At 42.8% G+C, this 18,529-nt stretch overlaps 3 protein-coding genes and 1 long non-coding RNA gene across 4 annotated transcripts; 1 reads left to right on the top strand and 3 right to left on the bottom strand.

The window, feature by feature from the left end:
* Nucleotides 1-4,240: 4,240 nt before the first annotated feature.
* Nucleotides 4,241-5,079, bottom strand: LOC120665534 (non-specific lipid-transfer protein 3-like). Its single transcript, XM_039945123.1, has 2 exons — nucleotides 4,638-5,079; nucleotides 4,241-4,536 (listed from the first exon to the last, which is right to left on the bottom strand). Exons 1-2 carry the CDS (start codon nucleotides 4,966-4,968, stop codon nucleotides 4,520-4,522), a joined length of 348 nt encoding a protein of 115 aa, XP_039801057.1. The 5' UTR covers nucleotides 4,969-5,079; the 3' UTR covers nucleotides 4,241-4,519.
* Nucleotides 5,080-7,374: 2,295 nt separating this feature from the next.
* On the top strand, nucleotides 7,375-8,578 carry LOC120668096. The gene is made up of 2 exons (XR_005672233.1): nucleotides 7,375-8,280; nucleotides 8,369-8,578. It is a non-coding gene; the product is annotated as an uncharacterized LOC120668096 (long non-coding RNA).
* A 949-nt stretch (nucleotides 8,579-9,527) lies between these two features.
* LOC120665533 (aquaporin SIP1-2) lies at nucleotides 9,528-12,974 on the bottom strand. The gene is made up of 3 exons (XM_039945122.1): nucleotides 12,452-12,974; nucleotides 12,083-12,355; nucleotides 9,528-9,951 (listed from the first exon to the last, which is right to left on the bottom strand). Exons 1-3 carry the CDS (start codon nucleotides 12,752-12,754, stop codon nucleotides 9,796-9,798), a joined length of 732 nt encoding a protein of 243 aa, XP_039801056.1. The 5' UTR covers nucleotides 12,755-12,974; the 3' UTR covers nucleotides 9,528-9,795.
* Nucleotides 12,975-16,258: 3,284 nt separating this feature from the next.
* LOC120667721 lies at nucleotides 16,259-18,175 on the bottom strand. The gene is made up of 3 exons (XM_039947739.1): nucleotides 17,440-18,175; nucleotides 16,704-17,004; nucleotides 16,259-16,520 (listed from the first exon to the last, which is right to left on the bottom strand). The coding sequence occupies exons 1-3, from the start codon at nucleotides 18,173-18,175 to the stop codon at nucleotides 16,259-16,261; spliced, it is 1,299 nt and encodes a 432-aa protein (XP_039803673.1).
* Between the last annotated feature and the right edge of the window lie 354 nt (nucleotides 18,176-18,529).

The following is an 18,529-nucleotide window of genomic DNA, read 5'->3' as shown; positions in this document are numbered from 1 at the left end:
GATATACTCTGGAAAAATATTGTTTTGCATGTTACTCTTCTGTAGATTTACTTATGATTTATTGTTGGAAAAGTGAGTAAAATGCTTATATAATTGTGTACTGTTCTAAAAATGTCAAACTAAATTTTTTTAGAATCCTTATGAACTGTTATTTCCAGTAGTGCAACACGTTGGCTTGAATCGCACATGTTTGTTAGGGTTTTATCTCGATTCATACTTGCTGTCTGAAAGATTGTTTATTGCATAACTCTTTGTAGAACAATGATAAAATGGTGAAACTGGTTTTGTTAGCTTTATATCCATGCCTAGTATCTGTGGTAATTTTATTATATTTTTTAAATTAAGTTTACATGTATGTTCTGAATTAACTTTTTTAGGACAGCTGAAACTTGGAATATTCATAAGTAATTATAGAAAAATGTTTTTGCTGAAAATCCAACTCTATTGGGTTCCTTTAGATGTCTTCTGTATACTTTATTTATTTCATAATTTATGCTTTCTGTATAAATTTTTGTTGATTTATTCTTGTATTAGTGGCTTGTGCGTGATTGCTATTGCTTGTGTCATTGTTGTGCATCATCGCATGTTGAACCATTCTTCTTCATGGCATATCATTTCATGCACGAATATGTCATTGCACTAATGCATACATCTCATTCATGCATTATAGTGATCGAGACGCCGGAGAGCAAACCCGTTGAGCCTGCCGAGTCCGTTGAGCCCGAGCCTGGTGTTGAGTTCCTTGTTGAGCCGGAAGAAAACCAAGGCAAGCAGCTATGCATTATTCCTTATGCCTATTTAAATTGATGCAATTTAGATATCTCACTTGGGTATTATTGGGTTATCTATATTATATTATTTATTGCATTCTTGTACCTACTTTTATGCATTACCCTTCCTTGAGTTTATTTTACCCTTGTCCTTGTCACATGTTAGTTAATTGAATACTTAACTTGACTAGATGCTTAACCATGCTTAGAATATTTTGTATCACTTGGTAGAAAAAGAAGGAATGATTTAGAGTCATCACACTCACTTGGTTACCCTTGATCGCACGAGTTCGGTTTAGGCTATGTTGGAAAGGTTGGGTTGGTTATGTTGGAAAGTTGGTTTCATGGTTTGGGCAGAAGGTTAGGGCCTAGAGAAAGGAGTCTCGGAGGCATAGTCCGCTTGAACCGATTAAGGACCGTCCGTGGATGATGTTGGTTTTGAGCAACTTTCCGTGCTACCACATATCCTAAATAATGGTATGGATGAGTCAATTACCTTCTTTGACTTGGTCTTTGATGCACGGTCCTAAATACGTGGCCAAGAGGCTATGCAGGGAGGTTTAGAGGTGTCCCCGGTGGACCTATGTGTAGGGAAGTTTAGAGGTGTCCCCGGTGGACCTAAGTTACTCCACGCGTTTGTTGCGATTATCGTTTCCACTGCGAGATGGGTTCTTGGGAGATCATGACAAACACTAAACTCTATTATTCATGTCTCTTTCATTTGAACCAAACTTGATTTATGTTGTTGAACCTTTTATTTTCAGATTTGGACCATCCTATGTCGAACTTATAATAATCTAATTATTGTACCACTTTATGTTTAAAATTGCTCTCTATGTTCTTTGGTAATGTGCCTTTCGTAAATGGTATGTGCGCTCGATCTTGGGCATGTGACAAGCATGTACCGGGACTACCGGATTTAATATTATTTTGGGCGAATTACGTGTCGGTTGTTCGTGTCTTTAGATTCGGGTTAACACGTGGCATGCTCTTGGGCGAGCGCGTGTTAGCTCTCATCTTTATGATAATGATCGGCGGTTTGCCTAAAATGGTGTCAAATTGGGCTTTTAAGTCCTTATGCCCAGATACGTTCCCTAGTGAAATAGTGCATGTATTCTAGATAGTTTTACTACACATTGTGATATTTCTCGTTTTCCAATTCCAAATCATGCAAATTATAGTGATTGGATGCTTTTGGTTCATGGTTGGATAGCTTTTATTACTACACATTGTGATATTTCTCTTTTCCCAATTCCAGATCTTGCAAATAATAGTGATCGGATGCTTTTGTTCATGGTTGCAGGATATTATCGGGATTAGTACTAGAAAGATAAATAAGTGTTGGCTGTTGATACAATTATCTTGTCTGGGAGTAGGATGAACCTACATTTATTATAATAATGTTACCGCAAAGAGAAGAAAGATAGGCATGTTTCACTTAGTGCTAACTTGGAAATACATTTGTGTATGGATGTCTGTGAAAACACTCGTGTATGTATGCATATAGAAAAGGAACAATTCCATTTTCAATTTTATTTCTTAGCTTTTTTAGAGGTAAATTTTTTTATCTTTTAATCCCACATTTGTAACGGGCAACATGAGGCCCATTACCTATATACTCTCATTGGTAACGGGCTCATAGAGACCCATTACCTTTTGTTCGTATTTTTCGGGCCAACACACGATCATGCTAGATCGCGCGGCTTGAGGAGGAGCTCCTTGCAGCGCCTTCTACAAATACTGGTCAGACCGGTGGCTAGAACCGGTCATACTGGTTTCATCGGAATAGACCGGCGAATCCGACGAACACTTACTCGAGAGGGACCCTGTCAGAGCAAACGCACATAGGTTGCCCTTGATTCGGTAGGCCAGCAAGAGCGTCCTCAAACGTCATGGAGACGAAGGAAGAACAAAATGTCGAGATTGAAAAGCTAGGGTAAAGAGAATAAGATAAAATGATAAAAGATGTGTTTTGATAGGTTCGATTGTGCTGTTTCTTTTTAATCAGCCGTGATCCTTTATATTTATAAGGTGGGGAGGACTTGCCCCGAGTACAGTCAAATTCCCTAAAGAAAACGTGTCAGATTACAACTTCGACTCAAACTTTCTGTACCAAATCCGGAATATTCGAAATCAATCCCGGAACCTCTTGTTTCCTGCAGCAGCAAATCTTCCAATCTTCATACTCTTGCATCCAAAGTTCAAATTGGATATTTTACATATGAATCTTGATCTACTCGACGAGAGCTATCCAATGATGAAGTCCAATTTATATTTTGAGGACTTGAATCAAACCGGTCTGATCGGTTAGAGAAAAAGATCTGACCGGTCTTCTCTAGGCCGCTACTTTTGGGTGCGAACACCTTTATGGTGCTGTAGACAACAGGCATCCATGTGTCTCGTTACTTTTGAGCCTTTAACAGGCCTCTGCGTGGCCCGTTATCAGTAACACTGTTATAGGTGCTGGGCATAAGGTCCATTATATTTAACGAGTCATTTGTAATACAACAACTGTAATATACTCTGTGCCTGTTACCCATGTGTGTGTAGACCCATTACCAAATAGTGGGTTTGTGGTGCAGTATGCGTGGGGATGCAGCAAGGTGGGAATAGTAACATGGAACATATCAAATAAAAATCACAATCTTTATGAAAACTCATGCAAATCATAGAAAAAGAGTCGTCTAAATTCACCAAAAAAATCATACATATAGATAATATGATGATACACAATCTTGTGAAATATCTTGTCCAAACTCGACTTCGTTTGTGAGATATAAAAATAATAAATTTCATATCATCTACACGTGTGATTTTATTGTGAATTTAGATGACTTTTTTATCATAAATTGCACAGGTTTTCACATTTGAACAACTGACAGCTCTTCCCTTGGCCCTAAAAGGGGCTCTCCATATAGTCAACTCCTCGCTTTGTGCTCGAACCATATTAAATAATATGAGTATCATTTTTCCACTCATTTTACTTTATTATTAGAATCACTTGCAGTTCAAATGTGACTTGATTCAAAAAATTGCTTGAATTACAATTAATTATTTAAATATAGCAAATAAATACAAAATGTATCCAATTTTAACGTGGAGTACCAAATGTGGTATGTGAAGAGTAAAAAAGGTTCTGAGGTGGGAAGAGTAAAAAATTATTTTTTTGCTATGTGCCAAAATAAAACACATGGTAAAGCATGATTTTGTTATGTGCCAAAAAACACACGACAAAACATGACTTTTGTCGTGTGTTATATTTTTGACGTGTGTGCACATGGCAAGAAAGTTCTTTACCGTGTGGCACACAGCAAATAGCCGTATTCTGGTAGTGATAGGTAAGATTATGTGCGTGTATTCATAGAGGTAAGTATACGTGCGTGTATATAAGTGTCTATGTGTGTTTCACGCTATATGAGGCCTCACGACTATGCACGCAGTAACTGTACACAACATTAAAGCAACTGAAATGGACAAGAAATATTTTTGGGTTTCATGGGCCTCTTCAACATAACACCATTTTCCCCCGGCTATGGCCTGTAATGGGCTTGATAAGCAACACATTCATTCTTATTAATTTTAGACGAAGTGGAACACAATTACGATACAAGCACAGTCCAGTGTGATAGGGCTAGAGCCCCTCGTCCACGTTCATGGTTCGCGCAGACTCGATTATTCCAACACAAAGCCTTTCCTTGGCGTCCATCTCTTTATTAATTACCAGCGCGGTGGCCTCACTCACGAGGTCGTCAGGGCAGCGTGTAGTCTGTGGAAGTCAAACAAATTCATCATGTGATGACCGTTCTGTATTAGGATTCGGTTCAGAGCTTGGCTAGATTCTTAATTAAAATACGTGCACGTATGTACCTCCGCACTTGTAGCCGACGGGGCGATCGGCCATGTTGCAGCGCTTGGGGATGGTAATGGCGACCTCCGGCTTGATCCCGGCGGCCCTGGCGGTGCCGGACAGCATGACGGCGCAGAGGCAGCTGGGGCTCTGCCCGATGGTGTGCACGGCCGAGCAGCAGCTGCTCGTCGGCGTCGACTGCGGGTCGTCGGCCGCCGAGACGCACGGCGCCAGCCGCAGCGCCACTCGGTCAGCGGAGGCCCTCCCGCACTCCCCGGCGCCGTCGACGCCGTCCAGCGCGACCCCTGCTGCGAGCACGAGGACCAGGCCAAGCACAACGAGCGGCCTCATTGATGATGATGATGATGATGATGATTTCTATCGAGTTAACAAATAACCACTAGTGCAAATTCAGTTTGGTTATGCTAACTCTGCTGCTGCTGCCGCCCTCTCCAACATGGCTGGTGCTTCTTATATACTAGTACTGATGAGGAGGTACATTCTATGGCCATGACCGTTCAGGACTAAATGGAGTGAGCACCTGCAAGTCACTGATTGCATCGTGCCAGCACTAGCGGAGTGGAGTGGTGTCTCCACTTTGAATTGTGAAGCTTACTTGGTTTGGCTGCAAAACCGGTCGGCTAGTGGCCTTCTGCATTGGACAGCACTGTACGTGGATCAGGCCATCAACCGGCCGCCGGATCAAGCGCTTCTCAATGGAGTGGAAACTTGAGCGGCGAACTAATGATGGCAACGGGCCACAAGGTATGTCGGCACATAATTAAATCACTGGCTGATCTGAAACACATTTGTGGACGCGCGCGCCTGTTCTATTCGTTTGGTGGGTGAACCACCCTACGATATTTTTTAAATTAATTCTTGCCGCCTTTAAGAAAAGATAGTTCATCCTGCACATTATGTTCAGTGGAAGAACTTGTACTTCTAATTATCACCAAACGTGCATCCAATTGCCTTGTTCAGTCCAATTTCTGAAGTTTAACCCTGGAAATACTCGGCTCTTGACAAGATGAGCACCGGCACATTACATCTTATTTAGCAGACTGATAAAAACTTTAGGTGAGCTTAGACTAAGAAGAGATGTTTCTGGGCAATTGCATTGGCGTTTGAGAGGCAGTGGGAGTTACCTCTCTAGTGAAAAAACACCAACCATCAATCGTCCAAAGGGTAGTCCAGGAATGATAATTACGTAAAGTTCTAATAACAGGACATTCTCGAAAACTGAACATAGATGTTTTTGCAGTTCAGCAATGGACTAATGACTTTCAAGCATCCCACTAAATCTCTGAAGCACAAACGATCAGCTTTTGAAAAATCAAAGCACATGGATGCTTGTTAACCAACTTAAATGATTTTTAAAAAAAACTGCAGCTCGACGAGCTCATTGGCAAAGGTAATCTTGACATTAATATCGAGTTGCATGCATCTTCTAGTTCAGCCCCAAAACATATTTTTGATAATATTCTTGTCTTGTCATATAAACTCATAATTAACATAGCTCTACCAAGGAATATGTCTAGGTCCTCCGAAGATAGCGTGACGGCTTCATCACGTAGAGCTCTAGTTCGGAGGATTGCTTAGCTTTTTGCAACTGCAACAACTAAGAGGGCATGGATCTTAACATCAATATTGAGTTGCACGTGTTAAAAGTTTCTAAAGCTGATAGAAAATATTGACAATTCACTTATACTTCAATATATAGTCTCATCTCTACACTACTACAGAACTGGTCATAGCAAACGGGCTATCACCAACGGTTCAAAACGAACCGGCGGTGATGCCTCATCACCGCCGGGTCCAAAGTAGGTGGCCGTAGTGGCCGTTGGGACTGACGGTGATGTCCATCATCACCGCCGGTTCATAACACGAACCGGCGGTGATGAGGTCGCCGACCATCACCGCCGATTCCAGCCACGAGCCGGCGGTGATGAGAAACATCACCGCCAGTTCTTGTTACAAACCGGCGGTGATGAGGCTGTACAGTACAAAATTCCAACCCCTTCTTCCTCCCGTCCTCAGATCTACCCCACTGCAGTTCCCACCGCCCGCCGCCTACTCAGCCCCAGCCGGCTCTCACTCCAACTCCCGCCCTCGCCGACCGTCGTGGCTGACCCCGCCCGCCGCCTTCGCTCGCAAGCCCGACCACCCCGCAGCCACCGTCGCCATGGGTGCGCCGACGGCCGTCGCGCGCGAGGGGCCCGTAGCGGCGCCGTGGCCGCCGCCGCCAGCCGCCTTCGTGCGTAGGTCCGGGCCCGCTGCCCCGGACCCTACCCCACCAGAGCCGCGGAGGGCCACCAGGAGGCTAGGGCTGGGCGGCGCTGCACTGGACGCGTTCGCGGCCGTCCTCTGCAGGCTCGACCACGTCGAGATCCTCATGGGGCCTGCGCAGGTGTACCGCTCCTGGCGCCGCGCCGTGCGCGACGACCCCAAGCTCCTCAGCGAACAGTGAGAATGCAATCCCACACCCCGCCTCCTTGTTCTAGGATTTTAAAGTTCCGTTCTGATTTTCCTTTGTTGCAACTATACAACATCTACTTTCCTCTGCCTGTCAGCTGTTAGGTGAAATGTCTCAAATGTAACCGATGCTTATGACTTGCTTGTTACCAATTGTGAACAATTCATTTTCTACTAGTTGAAATTCTGCAGGAGCAGAAGTGGATCATAGCTGTTGTTTATGGTGCCTCTATATGCCTTTGAATCTGTAAGTACAAGCTCCACTTGTTCATATGTCTATTTGAGGCAGCCACATGCTACTAGTACTAGGTTTGTACTCAACAGTAAACTATTTTGACAAAATGCGAAGTGTAATTTTACTGCTTCTCGAGCAAACTATGCTGGTAGAGTTGCTGATTATCTTGGCATGATAAACTGAACTTTCTTATCCTGCATTTCTATACTATAAAATCGAACATTTCTTTCAGTATGAGCATCTCTAAATCTATCACTTATGTCTGCAAAGTTGTGCTCTGTAGTTAGCTTTGTATTGGACTAATCTGTTTAGTATAATACCAAAACATATATCACAGGGATGAACCTGAAGTTTACTGACAGATGTTTCAACTAATTTTGTAGTCATACAAATTGTATGTCTTGCTATTACTTATGCACTCTTATGAATAGGTATATGTGAAACTTCTATGCACTAGTTCATCACATGGCAGTTCATTTTCTGGAATGATATAAAAAGGAGCCGTTCACAATGGAGTAGCAGTTCACAATGGAGTTAGCAGTTCAAAATGCAACAGAGTTGGTGCAAAGAGTATCATGCAATGTTACTTTTTACAATGACTATCCTCATCTTTAATTGTTTATGGGAAATACTAGCAGGGTTTCTACCCTTTCTTTCCCCTAATGACTGATGGCAGTTGGTGCCATAATTTGGCTACCCCAAGACAAATATGCAACACTATATTCAATTGTCTCACTCATTATCATTACAGAAAATGCTCACTGCTCTCATCTCAATATTTTTACACATCTCCATATACTTTATTATGTGTTCATTGTTTTATGTTTAACATTTAGGCAGTAACACATCACCATATACTTATTGCAAGTTTATTTCAAATTGAGGAAGCTGAACTGAGCATTATGAATCTGTATGCTGATTCCTAATGATATATATCAAGAAGGCGTAATTGTAAGGTAATTATTTCTTCCTTTTCACCTGCATGCTTCCACCTAATATATTGTTCCATTTTCACCAATTTAATAATTTGTTTTTATGGCTTAGAGAGACATGATGGGTGCAACCTGGAGTAGCATGTGAGCTCATATGCATTGCTCAAGAATCTTTTTACGTTTGTGTTAAGTAGATCAAGTCCTGTTAGATTGATTCAATAGTTTTCAACTGAGTTGATAGTAACTTGCTACTGGAATATCTATAAATATTTCTGCTCATTAAAATTACTGCATATCAGCAGCAATGTATTTGTTTTCTGTACCATATGTTGTTCCTGTAATATTATTGGAAGAATAATGGTATGTTGCCCGTCACTACCTTGATCAATGGAACTTGATATGAACTGGATGTTTGATGGATGCAATTTGAATTACCTATGAATCCAACAATATTATGTAGCTATTAGCTGGTAACATATTATTTTTTTATTAGCTGTATGCATTTTATGGTTGAATTTTGCTGCAATAATTATATATTATATATGATATACAAATGGTGCAATATTAATATATGAATATATTTTTTTAATGGGAAAATAGTCATCACCGCCGGTTCGTAACAACGGTTTTCGAACCGGCAGTGATGCGCCCCCCATCACCGCCGGTTCTACAACCGGCGGTGATAGCCCCTCCCATCACTCCCATCACCATCGATATAAATCCAACAGCCCAAGGGGGTTCCATTGTTTGTGGGGGTTGTGTGTGTGTGGGGGGGGGGGGGGGACACCGCTAGATCCACCCCTGCAAGTACTGAACCCTATAATTTTTTTTGATGGCTAGACTCCTTTCACACTTCCAAACAGCCCAGGACGCTTTATTTTATCAGAACATAAGAAATAAAACAAGGCAGTTACACGTCAAAAAAAAACTTTATTTAACCAGGTTTCCTTGTCACTGCATTTATGCATACCTCAGCTCGGATGACAGAAGTGATGGATGCTGCCATAATATTAGTGCATTATGACATAGAGATGGATATTGTCATAGTAGTTCTCTTTCAATTTTGTACCTGTGATGTATTCTTGCAGAGTTGCATGCCAGAATTTTAACAATTTCTATTTTCTTTCTTTTAAGAAACGATCTGATTACTGTCATGCTAATGAACGGTCAAGGCTTAGTGCTACAACAAGGAGGAAACAGTCACCTGATAAATGTTTTTGTGATACTGTTGAGCTATAGATATGTCCTACACAAGCTTTGCCTAATCTACCTTTGTCAATGCCCAGTTATATCCCTCTATTCATGTCACTGTAGTAGCAACAAACGGGCAATGCCACTGCATCACAAAGGGCTCCTTACAATAAAATTATCAATGGCACGAGTAACATAGTTACCACATCAATCAATTTAAACCAAATGCTGGGAAACTGAGGTAATTGAATACACGAGGAACTAATTCTTTTGGTTCCTCTATTTCTAGCAACTAATGTTGGTTTCTCCAGATCCGGCATCCACAAGACCATGACCAAGTGATGTTCATCATGCTTTCTTGGCCTTGGGCTTAGGTGGCGGTGCCAGGAACAAAGCCCTGAAGATCCATGCAGCAAGGACGGCACCAATAAAGGGGCATATCCAGTACACATAGAACTGCTCCCAAGTGTTGTGGCGATTGTTGACATATGCCCAGCCAAATGCCTGTGGAATAAATATTGGAATAATATCCATAAGCTCAAGAGACAGGGAAACTAGAATGCTTACTTTACTACAAAGTGCTTAAAAATGACCAGGAGCTGTTCCAAACCCTGTTTATCCAGTGCTGACAGCAAATTCAGGTATCACTTCTGATTGAAATAAACACTTCGAGATATTTTGTCAATATTACTCATATACCCTTCTCTTCGGTAATTAACTTTTTGTCTTGTTCACTTCAACACACAGATAATCATTTCGGAACTATGTTAACAGTTTATTGTTGCTCTCCTTTAGAATGCAGGGTTTTATGTGCAACTATTCATCTGGTGGCTGATTCAAAAAAAGATTTTTTAAGATTTGAGATTTTGGCAAAACATAAATTAAGGCCCTTGGCAGATGAGTACGTGCTCTATGTCGTGCTCCAATCACCAGTGTCCAAGCATGGTTAAAATCTAGAATTTAGTTTGAAGGCTACATAAAAAATTCAAGAAAGAAATTAAATAAAATGCCCATTTTGTGGTTATAACATTTGATGGAACTGAATAAATTTTTCATTACAATTGGTTGTAAGATTTTCAGTGGTCTACAATTTGTTTTATTTTCACATTTACATCTCAATCTGTTTCAGTGCCCAGTGACTTTAATTTAGAGATGAGTGTTCCAGTTATACTACTCTGTGCGCTCTAAAAGAAAATACTATAGAACAAATGACCACTGGCAAAATTTCAGCAACGAAGAATGCAAATGTGCATTTAAATTCAGACATGGGGATAATGAAGGTGGCTATATGTTGTATGTGCATCTTATCAATAGTAAGCAAACACCTATCCTATGTCTGTGGAGTTCTTCTGGAACAATGTTTGTGTGTTTTCTTTAAATTCCTATCACCATGCTGACTCTGTTAGTTGGGAACTGTTAATAAAAAAACCATTGCAACACTGTGTTGTCGACATGCAAATTTTTTCATACAGTCAAAAAGACAAGAAGATGCTTCAAAAGACCAAGTAAGGTGATTTGATGATCAAATAATTGTATTTACGTTTTTCTTCTTATTGTAACATGCTGGTCATTTTGTTCAATTATTTCCCCCATTGCTGCAGTTCTATATATCACCAAAGTCAATTATGAGTGTCTGTCTCTAGGTGCTGTGAATAACATTGGATGGAGATTTCATGGATAGAAAAAAAAAACAACTGCAATGTGCAACATTATTATGGAAGAGAAAAATAAAATACAGAAACCGGTCTAGTGGTGAGCTTAAGAGGACTAAATTGTGACATAAAGAGATTTGATTAAGTTTAGTATTTATGAATTTCTTAGCTACTTTAGAAATAGGTAATCATGTGTACATAGTAACTAACTGCTTATTTAAACACAGTACCCAGATAACTGAAATCGTTTCATTCAGATAATTGATTTTGCATCATTCAGTGATACTCAGCAAAAGAAATAATTGATTTCCATGTTAGCAAAGATATTTGAGCTTTCAATATCAATTCTTTGTTCTGGATGTTGACTTGAAGCAAGATACACTTCACTTTTCTTCAGCTTTATAAGGGATATAGCAAATTAGCAGCAAGGACAGAACACAGCCTAAATGAGCAGACCATACAAACTGTTGTTTCTAATTTATCACACTTCCAATTTCTATTTTCAGTATGTAATGCATGGGAGGCCTCTTCCCCTGATTTACAGTTAGTATAGATTTTCAGCTTGCTCCTACAAGGCTACAACAGGGTTCTAGATCCATCTATCTCTTGTATATCTATCTGTGAGATCTTTGAAAATACGACACCCGCGCATGTACAGTGGCCAAAGCATACCTCAAGATAATGGTATAAATTCACCTTTCTCATTAAAAAGAATGGTATAGATCAGACTACCCACATGATGTAACATTCTTGAAAGTCATCAACTCCTACAAATATTTGTCAAACATACAATCAAGCTGCTAAAGGTCCCTGTGGCAGGCCAAACGGCTATTTTCTAGTTGGGTGTGGAAATTTGATCGATGTAAATATGGTGACTGAAGAAACTACAAATGGAGTGGAAAGTAATAATAGAGTAACGAACTAGTCTGCCAAACAGTAGAAGCAAAAGAGGGAGAGGAAAAAAAAAGGGGAAAGAAACTGACATTGGCTGGGTTCATGGACGGGCCGGTGTAGGCTGCCCCGGAGAGGACGAGGCAAACGGTGGTGATGGAGAGCATCCATGTCTTGATGATGGGGTTGCGGGGGCCCTTGACGATGATCCAGAGCACAGCCATGGTGATGACGAAAGTGAGCACTAATTCGGCGACTGCGCCGGTGTGGGGATCCACCTTGAGCGAGGGGCCCCCGAGCATGTGCTTGTACTGCGCCGGCATCAGCTCGGAGATGGCAAGAGCGCCGCCCACAGCGCCGGCGGCCTGACTCAGTCCAGTTAGTAGCCCGCATCAATCTCTGAAGAAGATATTTCTGAATCCCTGGAATTGGACTGAATCCAAATTGAAGTGGAGCCCCACCTGCGCCGGGAACCGGAGCGCGACGGCGAAGAGGGAGGGGCTGGTGACTCCGGCGGCGTAGAAGGCCGCGACGCCGGTGGGGTTGAAGCTGGCGCCGCCGAGGAGGTCGCAGAGGATGTTGAAGACGAAGAGCAGGACGGAGAGGAGGGAGACGGTGACCAGCAGCGCGTACTGGACACCCTGCAGCTTCAGGTAGGACGTCACCGCCGCCGTCGAGGCCCCCAGCGTGGAGACGCACAGCACCCACAGGAACGTCACCACCGCGTCCGCTGCAGCCGCCCGCAGCGCTGCCGCCATCGCCATCAACGCCCTCGTTGCCCTCCGCTCTGTTTGCGTTGTGCTCAGGAGAAGCGGAAGTAGATCGCAACTGAAGGAGGGGGGGTAGGCAAATCAAACGCTCTTCGCGTGCAGCATCTTATCCCCCCTCACGGATGCCACTTGATAAGGCCTACATCAACTGAATGTCGCGGTCTAAAGATTTTCGAATCTAATGTGTCCCTTTCAAGTTTTCGATATAACTGAGGTGAGTCCATTTCGAAACGGAAAGAGTGCCTAGTGCTTACTACCATTTACCATAGAGCTCGGCAGAAGCACGTGTCCGATGGTTGAGCCTTTAATTTGGACTAAAATCAACATGGAGGAACCAGCGGACTGTGAAAAGATCAGAATACCCTCTCTTTTCCTTGCATCAGATAGTGTTTGGTTCGTCTCTGTTAACGCAAACGCAAACGGTAACAGGATGAGGATAGAGGGGTAATGTAAACGGAACTGACGGAAACAGAATATGTTTGGTTTGGCTAGGTAACCAAATTGTGTTCAGCCGTGAGAAATTAACCGGTGGAATCAAACGGAATTTACCTTTCAAAATCAGTCGGAATTCTCCTACATGCATCAGAATATCAGATAGAAGAGAAAATTATCCAAACTAGTGTGCGACTGCAAAATAATTTAATTCAAACCATGAGCACGGGCGCGACGCCGGAGGAGAATGAAAGGGAGGGGAAGAGGAAGGAAGGTGGTGGGGGGAATGGATGGCTGAGCACGGGAAGGGGCTCGGATAAGAATAAGGGCAGGGGCAATATGGTCATTTCCCTACCCGCTGCCACGCATGCCGCCAATGCTTGCGCGCACGTGTCCTCACATATCGAAAAAAATGGCAAAATTATTACTTCAAACACGACCGGTGGCAAAAACATAGAAAAGCTCGTACAAAGCTGGCATCTCAAGAAGCGCCATCTGTAAAGATGACAAATACTTGAATAACCCGATGGCGGCTGCTGGCATTGCTGGCTAGCTGAGGCGGAAGTTGTTGCAGTTCGTCTGCCGGAACAGCAGGGAGGAGCTGAACAGGGCCAATCATGCTAATTTATAGAAAATTTTAAATGTTCAATGCAAATTCGGGGACCATAGGAGGCCAGGCTCGTGCCCGCCCCCCTGTCTACGCCTCTCTGGAGCTGAACCCGAGCCGCGACGACTCCAGGTCGAACACCAGCAGGCAAATTCTTACTGAAATTTTTGTTTCGCACGTTGAAAGACAGCTGTGTTTCTGTGCTCTCTTCAGAACATCCCTTGTGACACCGTTTCACCAAGAGAAACAAATCACTAGCAGTTTTAGAACCAACAAAAATGGATACTAAATCATGCTTGTTCATGAACCTTGCAAGTTTACGCACGAGAAAAATATATATAGACGGTGCTCTTCGGGCAAAGCTAACAGGAGGCAGAGGCAGCTATAGTAAATATGCAAAAGTCTAGTTTACACTTTGAACTATCACAAAAGTCCAATTTTCAACCTTAAACTACAAAACCGTATAGCAAGGGTCATCCAACTATCAAAATCAAAACCGGATAAATTTAGCTCTTTAGGTGGTTCAAAGATGGTTTTGTATTTTTTAAATAAATGAAAAAAATCTTGTAAGATCTAAATATCAAAACTAATTTATTTTAAAGCAGAAAAACATGAAATTAGTACCAAAATTTTCTAAAAATGTAACCTATCCGTTGTGCTCTATTTGAATCTTATTTATTAAAAAATAATTGGTATAAATATAAGCAGATAAACAGTTGGAACATAAAAAAATTGGATCCAAATGAGTGACAAGTGCCAGTAGATAGGTTACTTTTTTAGAAAAATGCTAGCACCCATTTTGTATTTTTTGATTTAAAATGAATTACTTATAAATTTTTAAGTTCATAAACTTGAATACTTTTAACTTTTAGAAAATAGAAACCACCTTTGAACCCACCTAAAGGGTCAATTTATCCGATTTCAACAATTGAATGGTCTCCATTATCCGATTTTATGGTTGAAGATTGAAAATAGATCTTTTTGAGATAGTTCGAGTGTGTAAACTGGATTTTTTTTCCCTAGTAAATATGCATCCAACCGTCCTACATATCAATCCGAATTCATATTCAAATTCAAATTGAACATATGTTTAAAGTTGGAAGTTCTCAGCTCTTGATGACATGAGCATAATCAGAGGATGTCATTGGATCCTACAGCAATTGCTTAATTCATACGCCCACAGTTTCGCCAGATAATAAGGTTAAGGTGCATCTCAAGTTCACGCTCGGGTGTGCAGTGTGCTACAGGTTAAATATTTTGCTTTGGCATACAAAACTTGGGCTGTCCGTGTCCATATATTCATCTAATCCTGAACACGAAGTCAGAAATAGGAAGACTAATAACAGCACGAAGAAAGTGCTGCGATACAGTGCTAAGTTTACTCAGCTCTATGGCAACCCTTTCACTATCTTTGATGAATTGGTCAATTTACCTATGTAGCCATGCATCGTATTTTCAAGTTCATACATAACCCACGTTTGAAGCACGTACGATAGCAGCTTCAACAAATTAATTGTAGATGCTTAGACTGCAGTCAATGAGTGGACCTAATGACTTCCCAAATAAGTCCTTATGTCACTTCTGAACAGTTTAAGGCATCTAATATTAACTTGTTTGAAAACATGAACAATTAAAAAACAAGATGCTCAACTAGAACACCAGAATTCATCAAAAAAAAAACTAGAACACCAGAGGTATATAAACATGACATTTCTAAACATGAGTAATGCAGAACATCGATCGCTAAACCACACATTACAGGACATAGAGCAAACTATTTTATGAAAATGTCACTTGACAGATAAGACGGTACGCACACTGAAGCTGTTAGAACTGTGATAGAGTTTCTGAGTCAGTGTAGCACTAGAGAGCAACTGGGCTAGAGTTTTCAACACTCTTTGAACAAGAGAGCCATCCATAATTTTGAGAGGTTTTCAGGGAATTTATGCAAATCAAAGGTGAGGAAGTGAAACTTTCAAATAGGAACTTCCCAAAACAAAATGAAGGACCAGCCCAGACAGGTCGGTCAGGTTTAAACAAAACGAAGGATATCACAATTATTGATAATAGCATAGAAATCTGATTATAACATTATCAAGATTAATTACCATTAATGTGTTTACAGATATTGGAAGTATATGGCTGATCAACAGAGGCATTTAATAACCAGTTGCCCCCACAAGAAAATGTTCCTATTTTTTGTTGAGAACAAAGATCAAGCTGCCTTCAACATGATGAAAGCATATGTGTGATTTGTATTCACCAATGAATGCAAATCACAGTGGCCGAACAAACAGAGCTAGAATTATAGAGCTAGAGTCAGCTAGTCAATAAATGGGGTAAGATTTTGACATGGTGAGACTATGTAGAATAATCCTGACATGAGAACTAACATCTGGGTTGATCCTAGCAAAATTCTTACCTACAGAGACATTACCCTAGAAGACTGGTGCCAGGCTTTAGCGAATTTCAATACCCTGATCCAAGAATCCTTTGAATTGAATCTTCCCCTCGTATGTCCTAACAGCATCTGGAACATCCTTCTTACACTTCTTCACATACCTTTCAGTGAAAACTTTCTGGACGCACCCAAAGGACTGGGCAGATGTCTCCCCAAATCTTCCCTTCATCAGCGCGTTAAGAACAGCGCATTTCAGGAGGATATTTTTCTCCAGGTTGAATGTCAAGATTTTAGGCTGTGAACCACCTGAGAGAGAGCACCTGCATGATTCGTATACACCTATGGACAAAGGATCACAATGGCTAAACAATACATGAATAATCGTGGCATGAGAATTAGCATCTCCATTTATCCTGACACAAGAATTTGCCTTACCTACAGCGATTTTAACCTAGAAAACTGGTGCTTGGTTTCTGCAAGGTTCAATATCCAGATCCATGAACCCTTCGAATTTTAGCTTCCCCTCATATGCCCTAACAACATCTGGTACATCCTTCTCATACTTCTTCACATAACTCTCAGAGAAATTCTTGGCAGATAGGCCCAAACGACCAAGCAAACGACCAAGCGGATTTATGCCTCTCTGAATCTTCCCTTCCCTCATTAGCAGGCTCAGCACAGCACATTTCGGGAGGATATTCTTCTCCATGCTGAATGTCATGATTCTAGGCACTGCAATCAACTGAGGCAGAGCGATCTTCAGCTCGTCTTGGAAGAAGAGGAGCTTCCTCTGGATGTTCCCATCTGAAAGCCCCAATATCAGGGGATGAGTCATGAATGCCCTGGCAACCTGGCACTGAGAAAGCCCAAAGCTCTGGTACAGCGCCATCCGACGCCGAATCCCACTTGAGTATACTCGTGGCCGTGTTTGGTTAGAAAAGCATGAATTTTTTTTTCATCTTTGACCACTAATTTAGAGTATCAAATGAAGTCTAATTACAAAACCACCTCCACAACCCCGTGTAAATCGCGAGACAAATCTAATGAGGCCTTTGACCGCATGATTAGAGGACGGTTACTGTAGTATCACTGTAGCAAATCATCAATTAATTACCGTCATTAGATTCATCTCGAAAAGTTACACCCGTTCCTGAAAAGGTTTTGTAAATAGACTTCATTTAGTATTCCATGCATGCGAGATTCTCCTCTCGAATAACGTGCGTGAAAATAACCAAACACGGCCATGAGCGAAGCACCGGACGAAGCGGGGGTCCGTGAGGGGCAGGCCAAGCGCCTCAAGGTCCTCAAAGATGGCGGCGATCCTGTTGGGCGCCATGCCGAGGACGCCCATATTAAGGACGACTAGCTTCGATATGGCCTCATCCGAGAGGCCGTGGCGGCGGAGATTTTCCACGGCAGGGCGCAGCTTCTTCTGGACCAATCCACGAAGGGAGCACGGCTTACGGGAGAAGGCGGTTCGGAGGTTGGCGTCCGTGCCGACGATGCCGCGGAGGAACTCGAAGCAGGGTACGAGGAACTTGTTGAGGCTGCTCGTGAGGACGTTCGACTGGGCAAGGACGGTGGCGCCGACGCCTAGGGAGTCGAAGAACCGGAGCTTGGGTCGGGTGATCTCAGGGTTGGTGATTAGGATAACCGGGGCCTTGCGAAGCAACTGGGCGATGTGCGCGCTGGAGAAGCCGTGGTGGCGCAGGAGGGCGAGGACGTCGTCGGCCTTGGCGGTGGAGCGGATGCGGACCCAGCGGGAAACCACGGCAGCGGCGTCGGGGGAGAGGCCGCCGGAGGCGACGAGGTAGGAGGTGGTGTCCACATTGGTGGATCTCGCGAGGGGCGTAGGGGAGTAGTAGTGACCGAGGAGGGCGCGGGGCTGGAGGGGATTCGTGCCGCCGGCTGCCGCCGCGGCGCCGGAGCGGCGGATGAGGAGCAGGAGCCGCCGCGAGCCGCTGGAGGGGAACATGTCAGATTCAGGGGTTCTGGGGTAGCACACGCGGAAAGCGCAGCCGAGAGGGTAGTATGGATGGCAACGGGTATGAATTACCCGTGTGCCCGCGGGCAGAAACCCGCTAGGGTGAGGATCCGGGTTTGTGTTTGTGCCCATGGGTATGGGTGCGGGTTTGTATTTGAACCCGACGAGTAAATTTTCGCGGGTTTGAAAAAATCGTACCCGTGCCCGCTCTACCCGTAAACCCGCAACAACACCTGACATGTGGGCCCCATATACAAGTATATAAGCAAGCATTCTAGGGTTCCACTCATTCCATCACCGAATCCCCCTCACGGCCTCCTTCTCCCAGCCGCCGCCACCCCACCC

The sequence above is a fragment of the Panicum virgatum genome, chromosome 3N, assembly GCF_016808335.1.
Source record: "Panicum virgatum strain AP13 chromosome 3N, P.virgatum_v5, whole genome shotgun sequence".
In the NCBI taxonomy this organism is placed as follows: domain Eukaryota; kingdom Viridiplantae; phylum Streptophyta; class Magnoliopsida; order Poales; family Poaceae; genus Panicum; species Panicum virgatum.
Note: the sequence above shows the minus strand (reverse complement) of the source record. Positions and strands in the feature narration are given on the sequence as shown.